This window comes from Dipodomys ordii, unplaced genomic scaffold, assembly GCF_000151885.1.
Source record: "Dipodomys ordii isolate 6190 unplaced genomic scaffold, Dord_2.0 Scaffold90, whole genome shotgun sequence".
NCBI classification, from domain to species: domain Eukaryota; kingdom Metazoa; phylum Chordata; class Mammalia; order Rodentia; family Heteromyidae; genus Dipodomys; species Dipodomys ordii.
In genome coordinates this window covers 8,555,727-8,572,524 of record NW_012267306.1, presented here as the reverse complement: position 1 = coordinate 8,572,524, position 16,798 = coordinate 8,555,727, and the positions used below count along the sequence as shown (strand labels likewise).

The window sequence follows — 16,798 nt, the reverse complement described above, 5'->3', positions numbered from 1 at the left end:
AGGGCTATTGGGATTCTATAGCCTCTTTGGCTTCATGTCTGGTGATGTAATCTTCTTCCTTAGAGGCTCCCTGTGGTACCACCTCTATGAGGTCCCTATCAAGCTCAGCTGACACCAATGCCATGCCTTTAAATCTTCACAATTCTGAGTAAAGAAATCTTTTATCTCTGTAAGTATACTCTCTGTGATATGTTACTAGAGCAGATCCCAGTGAATATGAGTGATATACCATACTTATAACTAGGACAGAAACTATTTAATGTAATTTAATTGGCACAAGAAGTAGGAATATTTAAAATTTCAGTATAGGAATAGAATGACATTCTGAAATGGGGCATAAGAAGGCATTTGGTAACACAAGGTAGACTCAAGATGCAACCACTCATTCATGTAATATATCATATAAATATAAAGGAGATTCAGATACGTTGTTCAAATTTATCAGTTTAAAAATTTGGTGATAGCAAAATGGTCAGTTTCCACAGAGCAGCTATACTTTTTTTTTAAATGGTAGAGAGAAAATGAGGATGGACTGTGTTTTGCTTGGTAACTGAGACCAGTGCTATGGGCTAGAGTGTTTTGACAATGAGTATTCTTGAGGAAAATGCAGTTCTAGGGTAATGAAGAAAGGAAGGGAATGATTGAAAACACACTAGAAAGAATAGTAAACTGAAAAAGCCTCTCTCTATCTAATTTAACCAAAGGTAATTACTCCTGATTAACAGAAATAACTAAAGATTTATTTTAAAGCAAAATCATACTTGCTATAAGATGAATATTCTTGAGTTTATACATACATTGTCTTATGAAATCTCCATTACTTTATTGGAGAGGAACAGTTGCTAATTATATATATATATATATATATATATGTCTGTAGGTATGTCTTATATATATATATATATATATATAATGTTTATAACTATAGAGTTCTTATCTCAATTGGCCATGTTTGCCTGTTTAGTAAGTCGTAGACCTGGGACTTAATCTATAATTGTCTAATTCCAAGTTTAAGCGCAATATGATTTATTTAAAGTTCAAATTTGAAAAATCAAAATAATTTACAATGCAAATTTTATCATTAGCATATTTGATAAACAATGAGCAGGTGTGTTTATTGGAAATGTATTTGGCAGAATTTTACTTTTATAATGTTAGTTTGCTATTTAAATTTACCAATAACTTTTAGTGACACCAAAGTGCATAAGTAGCAAATATTAGCATAATGCTCTCAATTCATTATTACAAGAAAGGAGAAACTAATATCTACAGCGGTTAAGGCGTGGTACACAAATTGATTTTTGTGATAAATAATTCCTGACTTAAAATATTATAAAATTTGCCTCTGACTTTCATTCTTTGTGTTCCAAATATAGAAATATAGTTTTTAAAACTATAATTATTAAATTAGGGCATTTTACCTAATGATACTTTTGGTCTAAGGACATTTTACAATCATTTGGTTTCCTTTACAGTTTTCCTTGTGGGGCTTCAATATAACTATCTTAGCATCATTCATTTATGTAAGCTTGTCTGAGTATATTCCATATGAGTAGAATGCCATTCTCCAAGGTTCTTAAAGAAGAAGGGAGGATGATAAAAATTAAAATCAACACATGAAACCTTACAATTCGGAGATGAAAAAAAAAAGATCTGGTTAAATACAATAGGTTGAATGTAAAAAGAAGTCAGCATCTGACACAGAAAGTTTCTATGTAAGGATGTCTGACTTTTAAGCAAGTAATTTTCAGAGATAGTAAGGGAGAGAAATAATAATCACTGGACATGAACTTGAAGAAGTTGAAGAAATAGGGCATGGCAGAACTTTGGATGGTCAGATGCCAGTTTATTATACAAAGACAGAGTCACCTGACAATTATGAATGTAGATAAAACATCCTAGATTATATTTCTTTGGAGAGGAAAATCAGCATCACTGTTTTACCGATGCTCGGGCTTTATAACTTACTAAAATAAGCTTTGAGGCAATTTGCAAAACGCATAAACAATATGTTCAATGGCCTATTGTAAATTATTGAAATACGCATACTTCATATTTTTATTTTTTTATTGTAAAAATACTGTACAGAGGGGGTTACAGTTACATGAGTAAGGTAATGAGTACATTTCCTATCAAGCATTGCTACCTCCTCCTTTGATTTTTCCCTACCATCCCTTCCCTCCCCACCCCAACTCATCCCTCCCCCAAGTTGTAAAGTTCTTTTTCAACATAGTGTCTTCTACATCTCATTGTTACAATGGGTCAACCTGTATCCTTATTTAAGCATTGTGTTATTTCCCTTCCCCTCCCAAAATTAGAAAAATATATATACAAGATGCAGAGCACTGGAATCAAAAAGTGAAAAAGGAGGTTATACCGTGGGGGAAGATCATACCAAAGAAACAAAAAAAATATCACATAGTACATTATAAATACGTGAAAAACAATAGCAGGAAAGAAAAACCACTATGTCACTATCTTTATAGAAAGACTCTAAGTGTGTGTGTGTGTGTGTGTGTGTGTGTGTGTGTATGTGTGTGTAAGGGAATGCACACAGATAAATATTTACATACATATGTCACATATGAAATGTTTGCACTGCTGGTATTTTATGTCTCACATTCATTTGACAGTCCATTCACTTTGACAGCTACTCTTTGAAGAGCCTGCTGCATGTATGAACTCTTGACTTTCATTTCACTTTGTGTTTTGGGAATATTTGCTGCTGCAAATTTTACTCAACACTCAGCTAAGACCTACTGTGGAGCCACAAGGTCCTCTCTGGATCATGGCTTCAAACTTCTTTCTTATCTGGCAGTTCCTACCAGGCAACATGAAGCCAGTTTTTAAGTTGCTTCCAAAGAATGAAGACAATTTTTCAAGTTGTTAATGAAATGCCATGAAAACATATCCTTGTTTTCATGGTACTATAAAATTTTAGCTTAAACCTCAGCATTTTGTTGTTTGAAAGGTATGCTGCAATTTTCATTTTTTTCCACAATATTAAATTTTTTTCAGTGAAAATTATTTCTACTATTTCTCATACTGGTTACTTTAAACATGGTGAACAAGTCTTTCCAATACCTAACAAATGGGCAGTCATTCTTTCTGATAGAAGCATAGAATTCCACTGTGTACAAAATAATATTAAGTGAAGTAAGCCAGAACCAACGAAATATAGGTGCCATTGTTTCCCTCATTTGCAATAATTAGTATATGTCTATGATAATTTTATCAAATGAGCGGAAAAGCTCAAAAGCTATGCATATGTGACCATATAGGATGCTGCTAAGTGAAATAAACCCCAAGATATGGACACAAGAGGTCTTTCTTTGTGGTTGTTTCTAATGTATTATGTGATTTTTTTATTTCCTTTGTATGTTCTTTCCCTATGTTATATACCTTGTTGTTACTGTACTTCATTTTGGTACCCTCCCTCTTGAATATACATTTGTCTAATTTGAGGAGGGGAAGGGGAGCATCAAAATTCTGAAACAAGGACACAGGATGACCCATTGCAACAATGATACCCACAGGACAGTATATTGGAAATGAACTTTACAACTTCGGGGACAAAGGGAGGAGTGAAGGATGTGGTGAGGGGAAGGGATAGTAGGAGAACAACAATGCTTGACAAGAAATGTACTCATTGCCTTACTCATATAACTGTAAGCCCTCTATACAGCATTTTTACAATAAAATAAAATTTAAAAACATGGTAAACATTTGAAAAATAGCTTATTGGAATAAAATGGTGGCCTCAAGGGTAACACACACACACACACACACACACACACACACACACACATACAATAGGTGCATGGCTTAGTATAGAGCTTCCTGGCCCTAAAGAGAAGCCAAGACAAGACTATATTTTTATAGCCCTGTTCTACAAGGAATAAAGAAAAGCTCACAATAGAACCACAATCTGTGATATATTTTAAACGGTGACAGTATACCATTATGTTCCAAATTTGTATAAATATATAATGACTTGCACTTGAGTATAACTTTGTTAAGTCTTACTTTTGAGGTTGTCAAATAAATTGCAGATTAAATAACCTCCACTGATTTCTCTGTGATTCTTCTCATCGAATGAATGAAGTTTCCTTATAAATTTCAAAATTAGGTCACTCTAAGAAACTCATAGGCTTTATTAGATCAAGGTGTGTGTGTGTGTGTGTGTGTGTGTGTGTGTGTGTGTGTGTGTGTTTGTGTGTGTGTGTGTGTGTAAGTTTTTATTAACCATAGAAAGAAATAGTATACCATTTAGTAGGGTTAATATTTGGGAGGGCTGGGCCAGTATTCTTTTAAAATAATTTTATACACTCATTTCACTTCCCAAGTAGTTGACATATTTTATATGATAGCTATTATTTACTTGTGGTAGCACATTCGATTATATTAAATCATGAATTTTCTCAAACTTCTTTTTTAATTAAATTTAAAGTTCTAAAATAGTTACTTTTCCAAATAAGAAACAATTAAATTGCCAAAAAATTGGAATTCTATAAATTGCAGCATGTATGTTAAAGTAGAGTTTTACCATATGAAGGCGTATTAGTGGCTACAAAGTGAGAGACCCTAGAACACAGAACAGAGAACAACAAAAAGACACTGAGCACAATAGGCCACACATTATGTGATGTCATTTGTATAAACGTTCAGAATGGTCAAGACCATGCAGAAAGAAAGTATTATAAGTAACCAATAAGTAGGTGCCTGGTTGTATGTTAATGATAAACAATTTTGAAAGCAGATAGAATGAATTCAGAGTATTATAAAAGTACCACTGAAGTTTTAATTTTAATTGGTTAGTTTTCCATGATATTTTAAATTTAAAAAATCAGCCTTGAAATAGTATCACTTTTCAAATTTTAAGACATCAAGAAAACAATTTAACATTTTAAAATACTTTTACCTAGGTACTATGTATACTTTGTTAAAATCAAATTTTAATGTTGCATTTCTTAATAGTGGCTACAGGGTTTTTTTGGTTTTTTTTGCATTTTTCAAAAAATAATCTGGTATGGAGGAAGCTAGAATTCAATGGTAGAATACTTGCCTCATATGTGAAAACTCTGGGTTTGATTCTATACAAGCAAAATAAAAGTGTTCCCTCTCAAGATTATATGCCTTATTTTTGTAAAATAATGAATGTGTCAATCATAACTTCAAAAATTTGATTATTTCTATCACCTAATATCAAAATTTGATTTCAAAACTGTATCATATCTCTAAACTACTCAAGCCTTTTCCTAGTGCTACCTGTACCTACTTAGAATATTAAAAAACATACTTCTCATCTGATTATGCTCTGATATGCTTTTGGAAATGTGATCTAATTTGGTCAATAGTGACTCACTGCATATTTTATGTACTCAATACTACAAAGTATGAGAAAATTGAGTTTTTCTTTTTCCTAGTTTTCACAGCCACCAATGGACACCAACAGATGATCTCAATAGCATCAACTGCATGCAATTCACTAAAGCTACCCAAAGTTTCTCTTCTTTTTCACCAAACAGTAGATGGAGCTTGAAGAATATTATCAGGAAATAGACAACTGACTAAAAATTTAATTGTGTTTTGTTCTTCTGATTATAAAAACTCAAATAATGAGAGTTGTTGTTCCTTTATAATGTCACTATATAGCCATACACTTAATTTCAAATTAGAGAACTTTTCTAACAGATCTTTTGAGTTATATAGCCTCCTCACCTTACCCCTTTCCTCTTAAATATACATCTAAGGTTTGGTTGGATGACAATGTCAAGAATGGAATTTTTCTGAACATGACTTTGAAAATCACATAAAGCACCAAAGGCCAAATTTTGCATATATAAAAAGTCAGGACCTAATGGGGCCAGTTCTTTTCTCTATGTCCTCAGGTAGACTGATGAACATGATGACTTATCAGCATAAAGAGAAACAATACAGTAATTGATAAACATTCACAGAATTTAAAATATATGAATGCATGCTAAATATGCATGCTAAATAAAAATAAAATAGTCATAGAAAGTTCTTATTTTCTTATTTATTAGCCATTAACTTTTAAAGGGGGCTTCTGTACTAGATTGCTAAATGCTATATACCATTCTTTCAGGTGGCTTACTTCTTCAAGGAAAAAATATTTAGGTGCCACAGTGAGATTAATGGCTATTTTCATCAGAAAATAGTTCAAGTGGTTTATGTTAGTAATCTGAAGCAGAATATAAAGTTAACAAAAATTTTCAAGCATTAAAATAATTTTCCTAAGATATTATTGCAAATTAAAAAAATAAAATACATCATTCTCCCTCTTTTCCCGGCAGTTATAGTTACTCTTATATACTCTAGAACACTGAATGTTACCAATTGCTAACACTTTCAAACAAATCATTGGTCCATAATGAGATATTACAAAATTCCAATGTGTCTATAAAATATTTATTTACTGTTGCATTTAGGAGAACAAAATTAATGCTGTGTTTTATGTTACCAAATGTAGGTCTCTAATTATAATTCATTTCTGGGCATGAATCATTGAAATTATGATTACTACATAATGTGTATCCAGAGAATCAGATTATTAGCAATATAAAGAATGATTAAATAACTTCCTATCTAAAGCTTAGGAGAATATAAGGATCATTGTAACGACAGCCTAAATCCATCACTAAATTTCATTAGCATTAGCATATATGTGTGTGTGCATATATGTATACACTTATATAATTCAGATTCTTTTACTCCTTAAACAAAAACATTCTAGACCCTCCATTGTTCTTTTTTTAATTTCTCACAATTGATTTCCCCAAGGCCTAAAACACAAACTTGAAACTCTACATTAAAATAGTTAAAATATATTTCTATCTATGTTTGCAATGTTTCTTCTTTATATAATTTAACTAGGTGAACTAGCTCCCTCAAAATTAAATTAAACAAAAAATATTGTAAAGTGCTCAGCTGTCATAGTGTATTTCTGAAGCATTTGGCTATTTAGAAGACAATACTACACACAATTGATTAAGGGGTGGTGAGTTTAATTAAAATTGTGTCAAGAAATATTTTATATATTTCCTCCAGAAGATAGAACTCATGGACTTTTAAAAACCTGAGAACAGTTAGGCACTAGGGGCGCATACTTGTAAGCCTAGTTATTAAGGAGCCTGAGATTTGAGGATTGTGGTTTGAAGCCAGCTCTAGCAGGAAAGTCCATGAGACTCTTTTCTCCAATAAACTTCTCAGAAAAAGCCAGGAGTAGCACTGTGGCTGAAGTGATAGGGCACTAGACTTGAGCAAAAAGAGGCTCAAGGACAATGTCCCTGAGTTCAAGCCTCAGGACTGGCAAAAAAAAAAACAAAAACAGAAATAAAAACCAAAACAAAATCAAACAAAATGTATTTATAATGTACCATGTGAATTTTGTTTCTTTGTATGCTCTTCCCTCATGGTATAACCCCTGTTTTCACTGTATTTGATGTCGGTACCCTGCATCTTGTATATACACTACTATAGCTTGGGGAGGGGAAGGGAAAAAAAAAACACAAAATGCTTAAATAGGGATACAAGTTGACGCATTGTAACAATGAGATGTGCAAGACACTATGTTGAAAAATGAACTTTACAATTTACCAATTTACGTGGGGAGGGGGCGGGAGTTGAGATGGGAGGGAAGGGAAGGTAGGGGAAAAACAAAGGAGGAGGTAACAATGCTTGATAGGAAATGTACTCATTACATTGCTCATGTAACTGTAACTCCTCTGTACAGTATTTTTACAATAAAAATGTATTAAAACTCAGAATATTTTCTACCATTTTAGAGTAATATTTCCTTTCAGTGCATAGTTCTACAAATCTGATGCATGAGAACTGAAGTACAAATTAATGATTAAAAGTTTTTCTAAATGGATGATCCATTATTTTGGTGGTACTAAGGTTTGAAACTCGGGAATCTGTGCCTGTTTGGCAGGAGCTCTACCATATATATATATATAAATATATATATATATATATTTTTTTTTTAGGTAGTTATTTTTCAGATTAGGATCTCACAAATATATTCAGAAATGGCTTGGTCCTTGATCCTACTACATCACCCTCTTTTATAGCTCAGATTAAAGGTTTGAATCAAAACACACCTGGCATATGGTCTTTTTCTCGTTCTTAGCACTGAAGTTTTAACCAGGTTCTAGAATATGCAATGCTATTACTGTGCTAGTGGAGATATATTCCTAGTCTGTAATTTGTTCTTTAAGTAGTGGCTGCAGCTCAAGTTTCAAAGAAGTAAATTACTAACTATACAAATACTTTCTCTATCTAGATATTGAGTTCTATGATTAGTTTTTATTTTTATTATTTTTTTGGTTAGGAAAAAAATGAGGGCTTTCTGTGTCCTGTCATAGTAAAATATACTATCTAATGGATAAGAAATGAAATGTTGGTCCAACCTATTTAGAGTGGTTTATTTTTGTCACTAAAATGGTTTTTCAGAGAGGCAGAACAAATCATGTATTTTTATAGACTTTACTTATTTAATTGGGCAGAAAGGAGAGAAAGAATGACAGGAGTAATCAACTTCAAGTCTTCCAATTTAACTGAACTTGGATTCATGCGAAAGAATTATTATTTTCCCAATTCTAAGCTTTATTTTTCTGTCTTATATTATTAGAAGTAGCGTCTTTTTTTCAGCCAGGTAAAAGAAAACTGCAATAACACTTCTTGATAATTTCACTTTTGTTTTTACTTTTTTTGGTGGGACTAGGGTTTAAATGCAGGGCATTGTGCTTGGCTAGCTTGCTTGCTCAGCTGGCATTGTACAGAACTTTCTTACCAGTGCTGTTTTCAAACTTCCAAATCTTAGCCTCTTGAGTATTTGGGATTACAAATGTGAGCTAGTAGTGTCTTGCTAAAAATTTCTTATTTATTTTCATTGATTATTGTTATTTTTTCAACTGTTTTAATTTGAAATCCATACAAGTTGTTCTTAAAGTTAAAATAAAATTCCCCTCTACTATTTATAGTTTGGGCTAACCTACAAAAGTTTATTTAGTTAGCTCATTTAGGACTCAATTTACCTTACCACAATTATATTAGTGTCCTCTTAATTCAAACTCTACTCATAATCCAAGACAACACTGAGTATTAACTCAAAAAGAAAAGTCTGTTAAATACTAAGGCCCATTTTGATGCATACAGAATTGTGTTGGGTTGATATAGGGATGCAAAGATAATCTTAGAACTCTTTATTTTTAAAATATGAAATAAAATAAAGAATACAAAAACAATTTGTATTTCAATCAGGCAACTGCATGTGAAACATTTTTTAATTATATGACTACAAGTTTTAAGTACTTTATATATCAGTATATACATATGAATTCCTGTTTACACCAATATATGCCTAATAAAATGTATATTATGATGAACATAATTATAAGAACATATCAAAAAACAAGAACATGTGATGGTATTATATAAGGTATATCTCAAAATATACCCAAAAGTTTTCCAAATTTTTATGTTGTAATCATTTGTAGTTTCTTGTTCATTTTTATAAGTGATAGCAAACAGTAAATTAGCAAGTCCTAAATATTAAGTACCTTGTAGAAGCATAAACAGATAAAACAGAAGTGTGTGTATGTATGTGTGTAAACTTCACAACTGTTCAAAATAGAATGTAAAATGAATTGTTTAAAATACTTAGGTAGTTAACTAATGTCAAATGATGATCTCTCTGTTATTAAATTCTGTCAGTAGTAGACAATTAGTGAAATCAGAGTGTTAGCAAGTCTGTATGTTAGAATATTCACTGTTACATTTTGGCTAAAGTATTTCACTATCAAACTTCTTGTCAACAGGAATATAAATATGTTTCTTTAAAATGTTATTTCTTATATTTTGAAAGATCTAAGTCTTTGGAAAGGAAAACAATGTAGTATTTTCTTTAGTATGCAAAGGTTTTTTTCTAAGTTAATCCTTAAATGTGGACCCTAATAAAATAATAGATAATAATTACTAAACTAAGATAAATATAAATACTTGGTGAAATTTGTGTATATGCATTCATTTTTCTCAGTTGATATTAATATGTGCTCTTTATTATTACTGGCTACATAATATTTTACTGCTATTTATTTTGGAGCATATTTATTTTGTAACATTCTAATGTAGTTCTTTGAGTTTTAAAACAGTTGTATTTTAAGGTACAAGGTTTTAATTATAAAGAACATTAAAAGAAAATATGGAAATACTAACATTTAAGTAACATTATTAAAAACTGACTGATTTTCTGTCCGTTTTTAATAAATGGATTTTGTATGTTGCTTTTGAAAAAGAGTAATGAAAAATAATTGCTACTATTTTTCAAGTCCCGTTGGTCACCATAGCCATTGTTTTTTAAATTTCTATACTTTAGTAGAAGATAAAAATAAAATTTTAACAGAAATAGAATTTCTCAATTTAGGCTATGGAAATTGCTCTCAGAAAAAAACATTCAAGGGTTCCAAAAATTCTTAAAATAGCTATCAAAACAGCAATCAGTGAAGCAAAACATATTCTTGTAACAATCATGAATACCATCTGCTTTTCAACAGGAGCCTGGCTTACACTCTAGAACACTAAAAAATTCAATAAAATTGTCTCTTACAATAAAGTTCTGACATTTTTAAGTAAGTCTAAGAGTACAACACTTAATAGACTGTGTAGTTTATGGCCATCTGGATGGGGTGGGTAACGTTTTTAAAGTAATCTTTTTAATAGGAAAAAGTAATATTTTTATTATATGAGGTACAACTATCATTTTTTTTATTAAAATAAATCACCAAAATGTTGTTATGCTTTAAGAGAGATGCCTTGAAATAAATTGGTGCCTTGTAGCTCTAAACAAACTTGTTTGAATTCACACTGCTATCTCTTCCAATGGATGTCACTTTCTCACTTGACATTCTGAGAACATACTACATTAACTTTTCCTAGACGTGACGATAGACTTGTGGTATAGGAGAGACAGATTTTATGCCATTTTAAAAAATAGCTATAGATCTGATGCTAGAAATACTTCACAGACACAGGGGCAGGGTGGGGGGTACACTATAAAACTAGAAAGGAATGGCTGGTAATGTGTCTTATTGGTAGAGTGCCTGCTGAGAATGTATGAAACCCTGGATTTGATTCCTTAGTACCACATAAACAGAAAAAGCCAAAAATGGTGCTGTGGATCAAGAGGTAGAATGCTAGCTTTGAGCAAATGAAGCTCAGGGACAGTCCCCAGGCCCTGAGTTCAAATCCAGGACTGGAAAAAAAACAGAAAGGAAAAATTATGAATATGACTATTAAAACTGATATACCTATTAAAAATTTAGCTTTATATAATGATATAATTTCCAGTTTGACCTCATGTTTAACAAAAAGGCTCTGAAGGATACTGCAATATCTCAGAAAAAATAACAATAGAAGACTTAGGGGTGAAGACCTAGAATTCAAAAACTTGTGTATTAAGGAATCTTTAAAGTAAACAGACTTCTACATTGAATTATTATATTTATTAACCATTTTCTAAACAATTAGATTTTCTCAATCATAATATGCTTACTTTTAAAGAAAATTATTAATACTTCTTATGGAGATATTCACCAAATATTTCTAATATACTTTTGTTGTTCCCTTGTTAGTCATTGTAAAATAGTCAATCTCTATTATTGAAACAAACATACAAATTACTTTTGCTTCTCTAATACTGGAATTACATTAAGGATCACTTGGATTTAAGGAAGATGCCAGACACAGAATAACATGTGCAAAATGTAATGACTGTATTACATGTTCATCTGTCAATTCCAGAAAGGCTACTTCATCAGTAAGTGTTCTAAGCTTTTAAGTTTATTATTATGATTATTATGACTATTATTATTATTAATTTTGCATTATGAAGGGTGTCATACTTGCTAAGCCATCGTAACACTACTGGGCCATCCCTAGTCCTTTGCTTTTTTACTTTGTTTTTCAGATAGGATCTCCTATTAACTTTGTCCTGATTGGTTTTGAAGAGAGGTTCCTTCTACTTCTGCCTCTGAAGCAGCTGGCTTTGAGAAATGTGTGCCCAGCTGTGCATTCTTACCTATTTAATGCAAACTTGCTGTCTGGAAGAAGGTAAATAACCCTAACCAACCATCCTTTTAATGAATTCCTGTGTCCTTGATCTGTATTGAGGATTATCCTTTGTCTTATCTGTTTATATTCAATGCTTATTCCATCATGCTAGGAAATGAATATTAATTGCATTCACAAAAACCCAGCCCGCAACTGTGATGTGAAAGATAACAATGTTAGCAAATAATCTTCAATCCCATTAAGTCATAAGATAATAAAACTTCTTTCTCCATTTCCTCAATAAAAGCCTTTTTTCTTTGGTGTTTCTAAGTGAATGTGTGCTTTCCTGTTTCCTCTTCAAACTTATCATGCAACAGTCCTCTCTGAAATTTACCATTAGGCCTCTAAAACACTAGGAATTCAGTTACCTTCTAAAGTGTGCAAAGAAATGATTAACATCAACTCATCCATTGTCTTCTAACTGAAAAGAATCACTCTTACCGTGAAGCCCTCGGTATACTGAAAAGGAGCCCTGGAACTTTCGTCTGCTGTTGGACTCAGAGGCTTGGGGTCAGACATAGAACGCTGCATCATCTTGGCTGCCTTAGGACTTGCTGGGGGAACTTTAGCCATATCTGGATGCAGTACTTTCTGTGGACTTATGTCATCAGGGAGGGGTTTTTCGTAAGGTACAAAGGCTGATTCTAAGGCTTTGCCTGGTGAAAGTGGTGAGATGGGTGAATAAAGGACTTTTGGAGATTTGGGTGGGGAAGGAGCCAGCTGGATTGTGGAATCTGCCCGAAGGTGAGAGGAAGAATACCCAATCTCTAAAGGTGTTGGGCGTTTCTTGTCTTTGGGTGGAGATGTGGCACTCAGATATTGAGGACTTTGTGTGTCTGAATCTGCTTCTGTTTGACATCCTAAACTGCCCCCTTTGTAAGTCTTTTCAGGTGCTGAAATATGTTTAATTATTTCTACCTTGGCATCCACTCGTGCTCGTATGGAGGGTGTTCTTATGGTTCCCACTGGTTCAGTCTGTACAGATATCTCTGCGACCGTCTGAACTGCTATGCTGGAGACTTTGGAAAGGTGTTTGGTCTTGTCAGCCTCTGTCGTGCTGTCCCCGTATTTCCCAACACGGGCTTTTCTCCTTGATCTGGAAGGCATATCCCATTCATCCTGATCTTCATCATCAGTTTGCACACTGGTATCCACACTCTTTTTAGTTCTTCTTCTCCTACTTGCATAACTCCGATCTGCAGCATCTTCATCGTCTGTCTGTACACCACTGTCCATGATTTTCTTAAAATTTCTAGGATCCTCTGCCATAGATTCTCCCACCTCATCATACTGTCCCCGAACTTTACCTCCAGAGGTTCTCTTTTTAGACTGTTTTTCCTCTTTTACAACAACATCTGCCAGAGGTATTTCTGAAACAGTGCTCAGGATGCCTGGTGGGGCAATGTACTGAGTCACACCATCTGATTGAACTGTGTACCACCCTTGGCTCTGTGGTATTTCAATAGCCACCACAGCAGAAGCTGTGGTTGTGGCATCTTCAGTGGCCCAAAACTGCCCACCTTCAGGGGCAGCATACTGGCCTTCCAACATGGCCTGCTCTGTGGTGGTTTGTGGAGAAGCAGTTCCAGAAGGGTCATAGTTATACTGGTAGATCTGGCGAATCTTTTGCTCCTCGAGCTGCTGGTGCAGCTGCTGTTGCAGTTGTTGTATCTGTTCCAGCTGTAATTGTTGCTGGGCTAGTGTCTCCTGCCTCATCATGAACTGGGCCTGGCGTTCTTCTTCTTGCTGGTAGAGAAGGTGCTGCTTCATAGACTGCAGCTCCTCCAGTTTTTTTTGAACCATGATCTTTTCTTGTTCTCGGAACCTCTGAATTTCCTGACGTTCCCACTCCAGTTCCTCCGCAAAGCGTTGCTGCTTAATTTTCTCCAATTCCAAGAGCTCCCGTTCTAAGTCAAGTTGTTGTTGCTGCTTGTCTTCTTCAGGGACAATTATAAGACTGCTCTCGTCTCCCACCACTTCAGGAAACACATCAGATGCTGTGGTTAACGTGGGGACAGTGTCTATGGTCTCAGCAGTCAGAGTTTCCATAGTGATGGTTTGCAAACTGGCACTGATATCAACACCAGTCACGGTGATGTCTGTTTCAGATGCACCTGTTGTTATGAAATATGACCTAGGCATTGGCTGTGTCTGCTGCAGGGTGGATAATGAAGTCACTGAATCAGCGGTATGAACACCAGACAAATCCCTCACAGTGGTGCTGAAGATGGAGCCAGGCTGTGTGGTGATGGCAAAGGTGGAGGGGACTGGCGTTGCTACTGAAGAATAGACAACACCATTAGATGACCTCAAAACATTCCCCACGCCATATTGGGGTCCTGGAGGTGGCGTCATTCTGGCTGTGGAATACTGAGGGGTACTAATCCCAACTCCTGAAATGACTTGTCGTGTTTCTGGATATGAACCTGTAGTCTTGCTTGAATAATCCATTACCTCACCTGAAATACAGGGCAGAGTTATAGTCCAGTTCTCAGAATGGGATGATTTTTGGTTCTGAAAGCCCTCTCATCCTGATGAACATAATGAACAGGACTGCATGCAAATCCAAAGGTTAACCTAACCGGATGCAGAAGAAAAGCAATGTTGAACATGCAGGCACATGCAGGTGACTCGGGCAGAACAAATTAAAAAAATAATGAAGAAACAAAAGTGCACATGTACTCCAAAATGTCTTGCCAAAACATCCAAAAGAAAGAGAAGCAATAAAATTGGCACAGGGATCGCATTTTCATCCTGAAATGAGATGAGGAACATCATAATAATATTTCAAGGAAGGATCTGTTGCCATAGGATACTGACCTGTTGTACTTCTCCCTGAAGTTAGATCTACTGCTGCAGCAGTTCCTCCGGAATAATCAAAAGCATTCTTACTTTTATAGAAAAAATGCCCAGCTTCTGCTAAATTGGTATCTGACATGGATGGTTTCATTCCTCCAATCCCTCTGTAACCATATGGCCCTGATCGATCATATTGATAATGGTCGTCCCTATAGCCAAAGCGATCCTCGGGAAGAGTAGTGGCAGGCTGCTGTGTTGTACAGCTCCTTCCAAAAGGTAACTTATAAACCATGTCACAGCACACAGCTCTTCTTCCAGCAGTCAAATCAACAGGCTTTTCATCATCTTCTATTATTTTGGTTACCACATTTGAAGTAGATTCATCCACTGTAACAACAGTTTTATGAGACTTCGTTGTACTGAGATCTACCACTTCCCCATCAATGTTTCCATGGGATGTGGTACCATCAGTCCATCCATTTGTGACACCAACAGGAGGCACAGAGACAGGTTTGGTACCAGCTGCTGCCCCTGCATGTGCTGAAGTACTTAAAGACAAGTTTATTGGTGCTTCTTCCCTAACTGTGGGAAAGGCCTGGCCACTTGGTGTCCTGTATGAAGACTCAGCAGGCTTTGTGGTAAGCTGGAGCGGTGTTATCATTTTATGCTCTATACCCACCAGGCTTTCTGTACCTGTTGTGTAACTTGTAGTCGCTGTGCAAGTGACAATAGTCATTTGAGTGTCCAGGGTTACTGGAGTCACTAATGATGGACTTGCACTGAGATTTATAATAGAAGGCTGGACAGCACTAATCTGTCTCCCATAAACATCATGTGCTATGGTCTGTCTTTTCATATCTGTTGCAGAAGCAGAAAGATCTATACATTTCTCCGTTGCTTTAACTTCAGGTTTTGGTATTGTTCGCAAATCAATGACATCATTAGCAAGTTGCAACTTTCCATTTTCCTTATGCTGATGCTTTTCTAAATGTAGGTTATCTAGTGCAAGAGGCTCTGGAGGAATTGATATAGAAATACTGCTGGGACCAACACTTGGGACTGTACTTCTGGTTGCTGAAACTTCCGGCTTTGAGATTCTGGTTGTAGGAAATTGTTGAAGTGAAGTTGGACCCACTTGAAACGAAGATGGAGTTGCAATAGGGACAGCAGAAAAGGACTCCAAAGCTCCTGAGATATACAAGTTCGGTTGTGAAGAACTTGGCATTTCTGCAGCTGTTATAGCAGGAACTACAGAAAACACTGGTTCAAGGGAAACCAGATCTTTTGGGGGCGATCCTAAGGGCCAACTGGTAATTGCCTGACTAGCTGCAGAATCTGTTGGAGTCCCAGGCTCAGATGGTAATGTAATAACCACGTAAGTTTCCATGAGAGATTTAGAATATCTAGGGGAGGACTTGTTAGAGTGTGGGGAAAGGGGAGAGGTGGGGGAAGGCAATTTATAATCTGCAGAAGTCACTAAGTTTAAGGACATACTTGAAGTTAGTGATAGACCTGTTGGTTTAGGGTGCACATCTGGTAGTTTCTGTATGGTTACTGGGGGTTGAGGAACTGTTGGCTTGGGAGCAATGGGAGGTTTGCTTGGCTCAGGTCTGTGTGTAAATACAAGTCCAGAAGGAATTGAAGAAGGCTTAGGAGGGACAGGAGGAGGTGCGGAGGTACATATTTTTGTCCCAGGTAACCCATCACTCCTCCGAGCGGCTGTGGTCTCTATAGCAATAACAGCATCAGCCAGGAGTGTGCCTGCAGTGGTTGTAGTCACTGGAGCTGCAACTGTTGATTTTTTTTTAGGATGAATTGGTGGTTTAGGTGCAGTTGAAGGGGGTAATGGTGGGGGAGGAGGAGG

General features: G+C 35.2%; 1 protein-coding gene across 1 annotated transcript in view; it reads right to left on the bottom strand.

The window, feature by feature from the left end:
• The window catches only part of Pclo (piccolo presynaptic cytomatrix protein), a 277,792-nt gene that overhangs the window by 127,030 nt on the left and 133,964 nt on the right, over nucleotides 1–16,798 (bottom strand). The window contains exons 7-8 of the mRNA XM_013026022.1: nucleotides 14,956–16,798; nucleotides 12,577–14,594 (exon numbers count right to left, since the gene is read on the bottom strand). The exon at nucleotides 14,956–16,798 is cut by the window's right edge and continues 7 nt beyond it. Coding sequence (XP_012881476.1) covers nucleotides 12,577–14,594; nucleotides 14,956–16,798 — 3,861 coding nt within the window. The remainder of the gene's footprint in view (nucleotides 1–12,576; nucleotides 14,595–14,955) is intronic.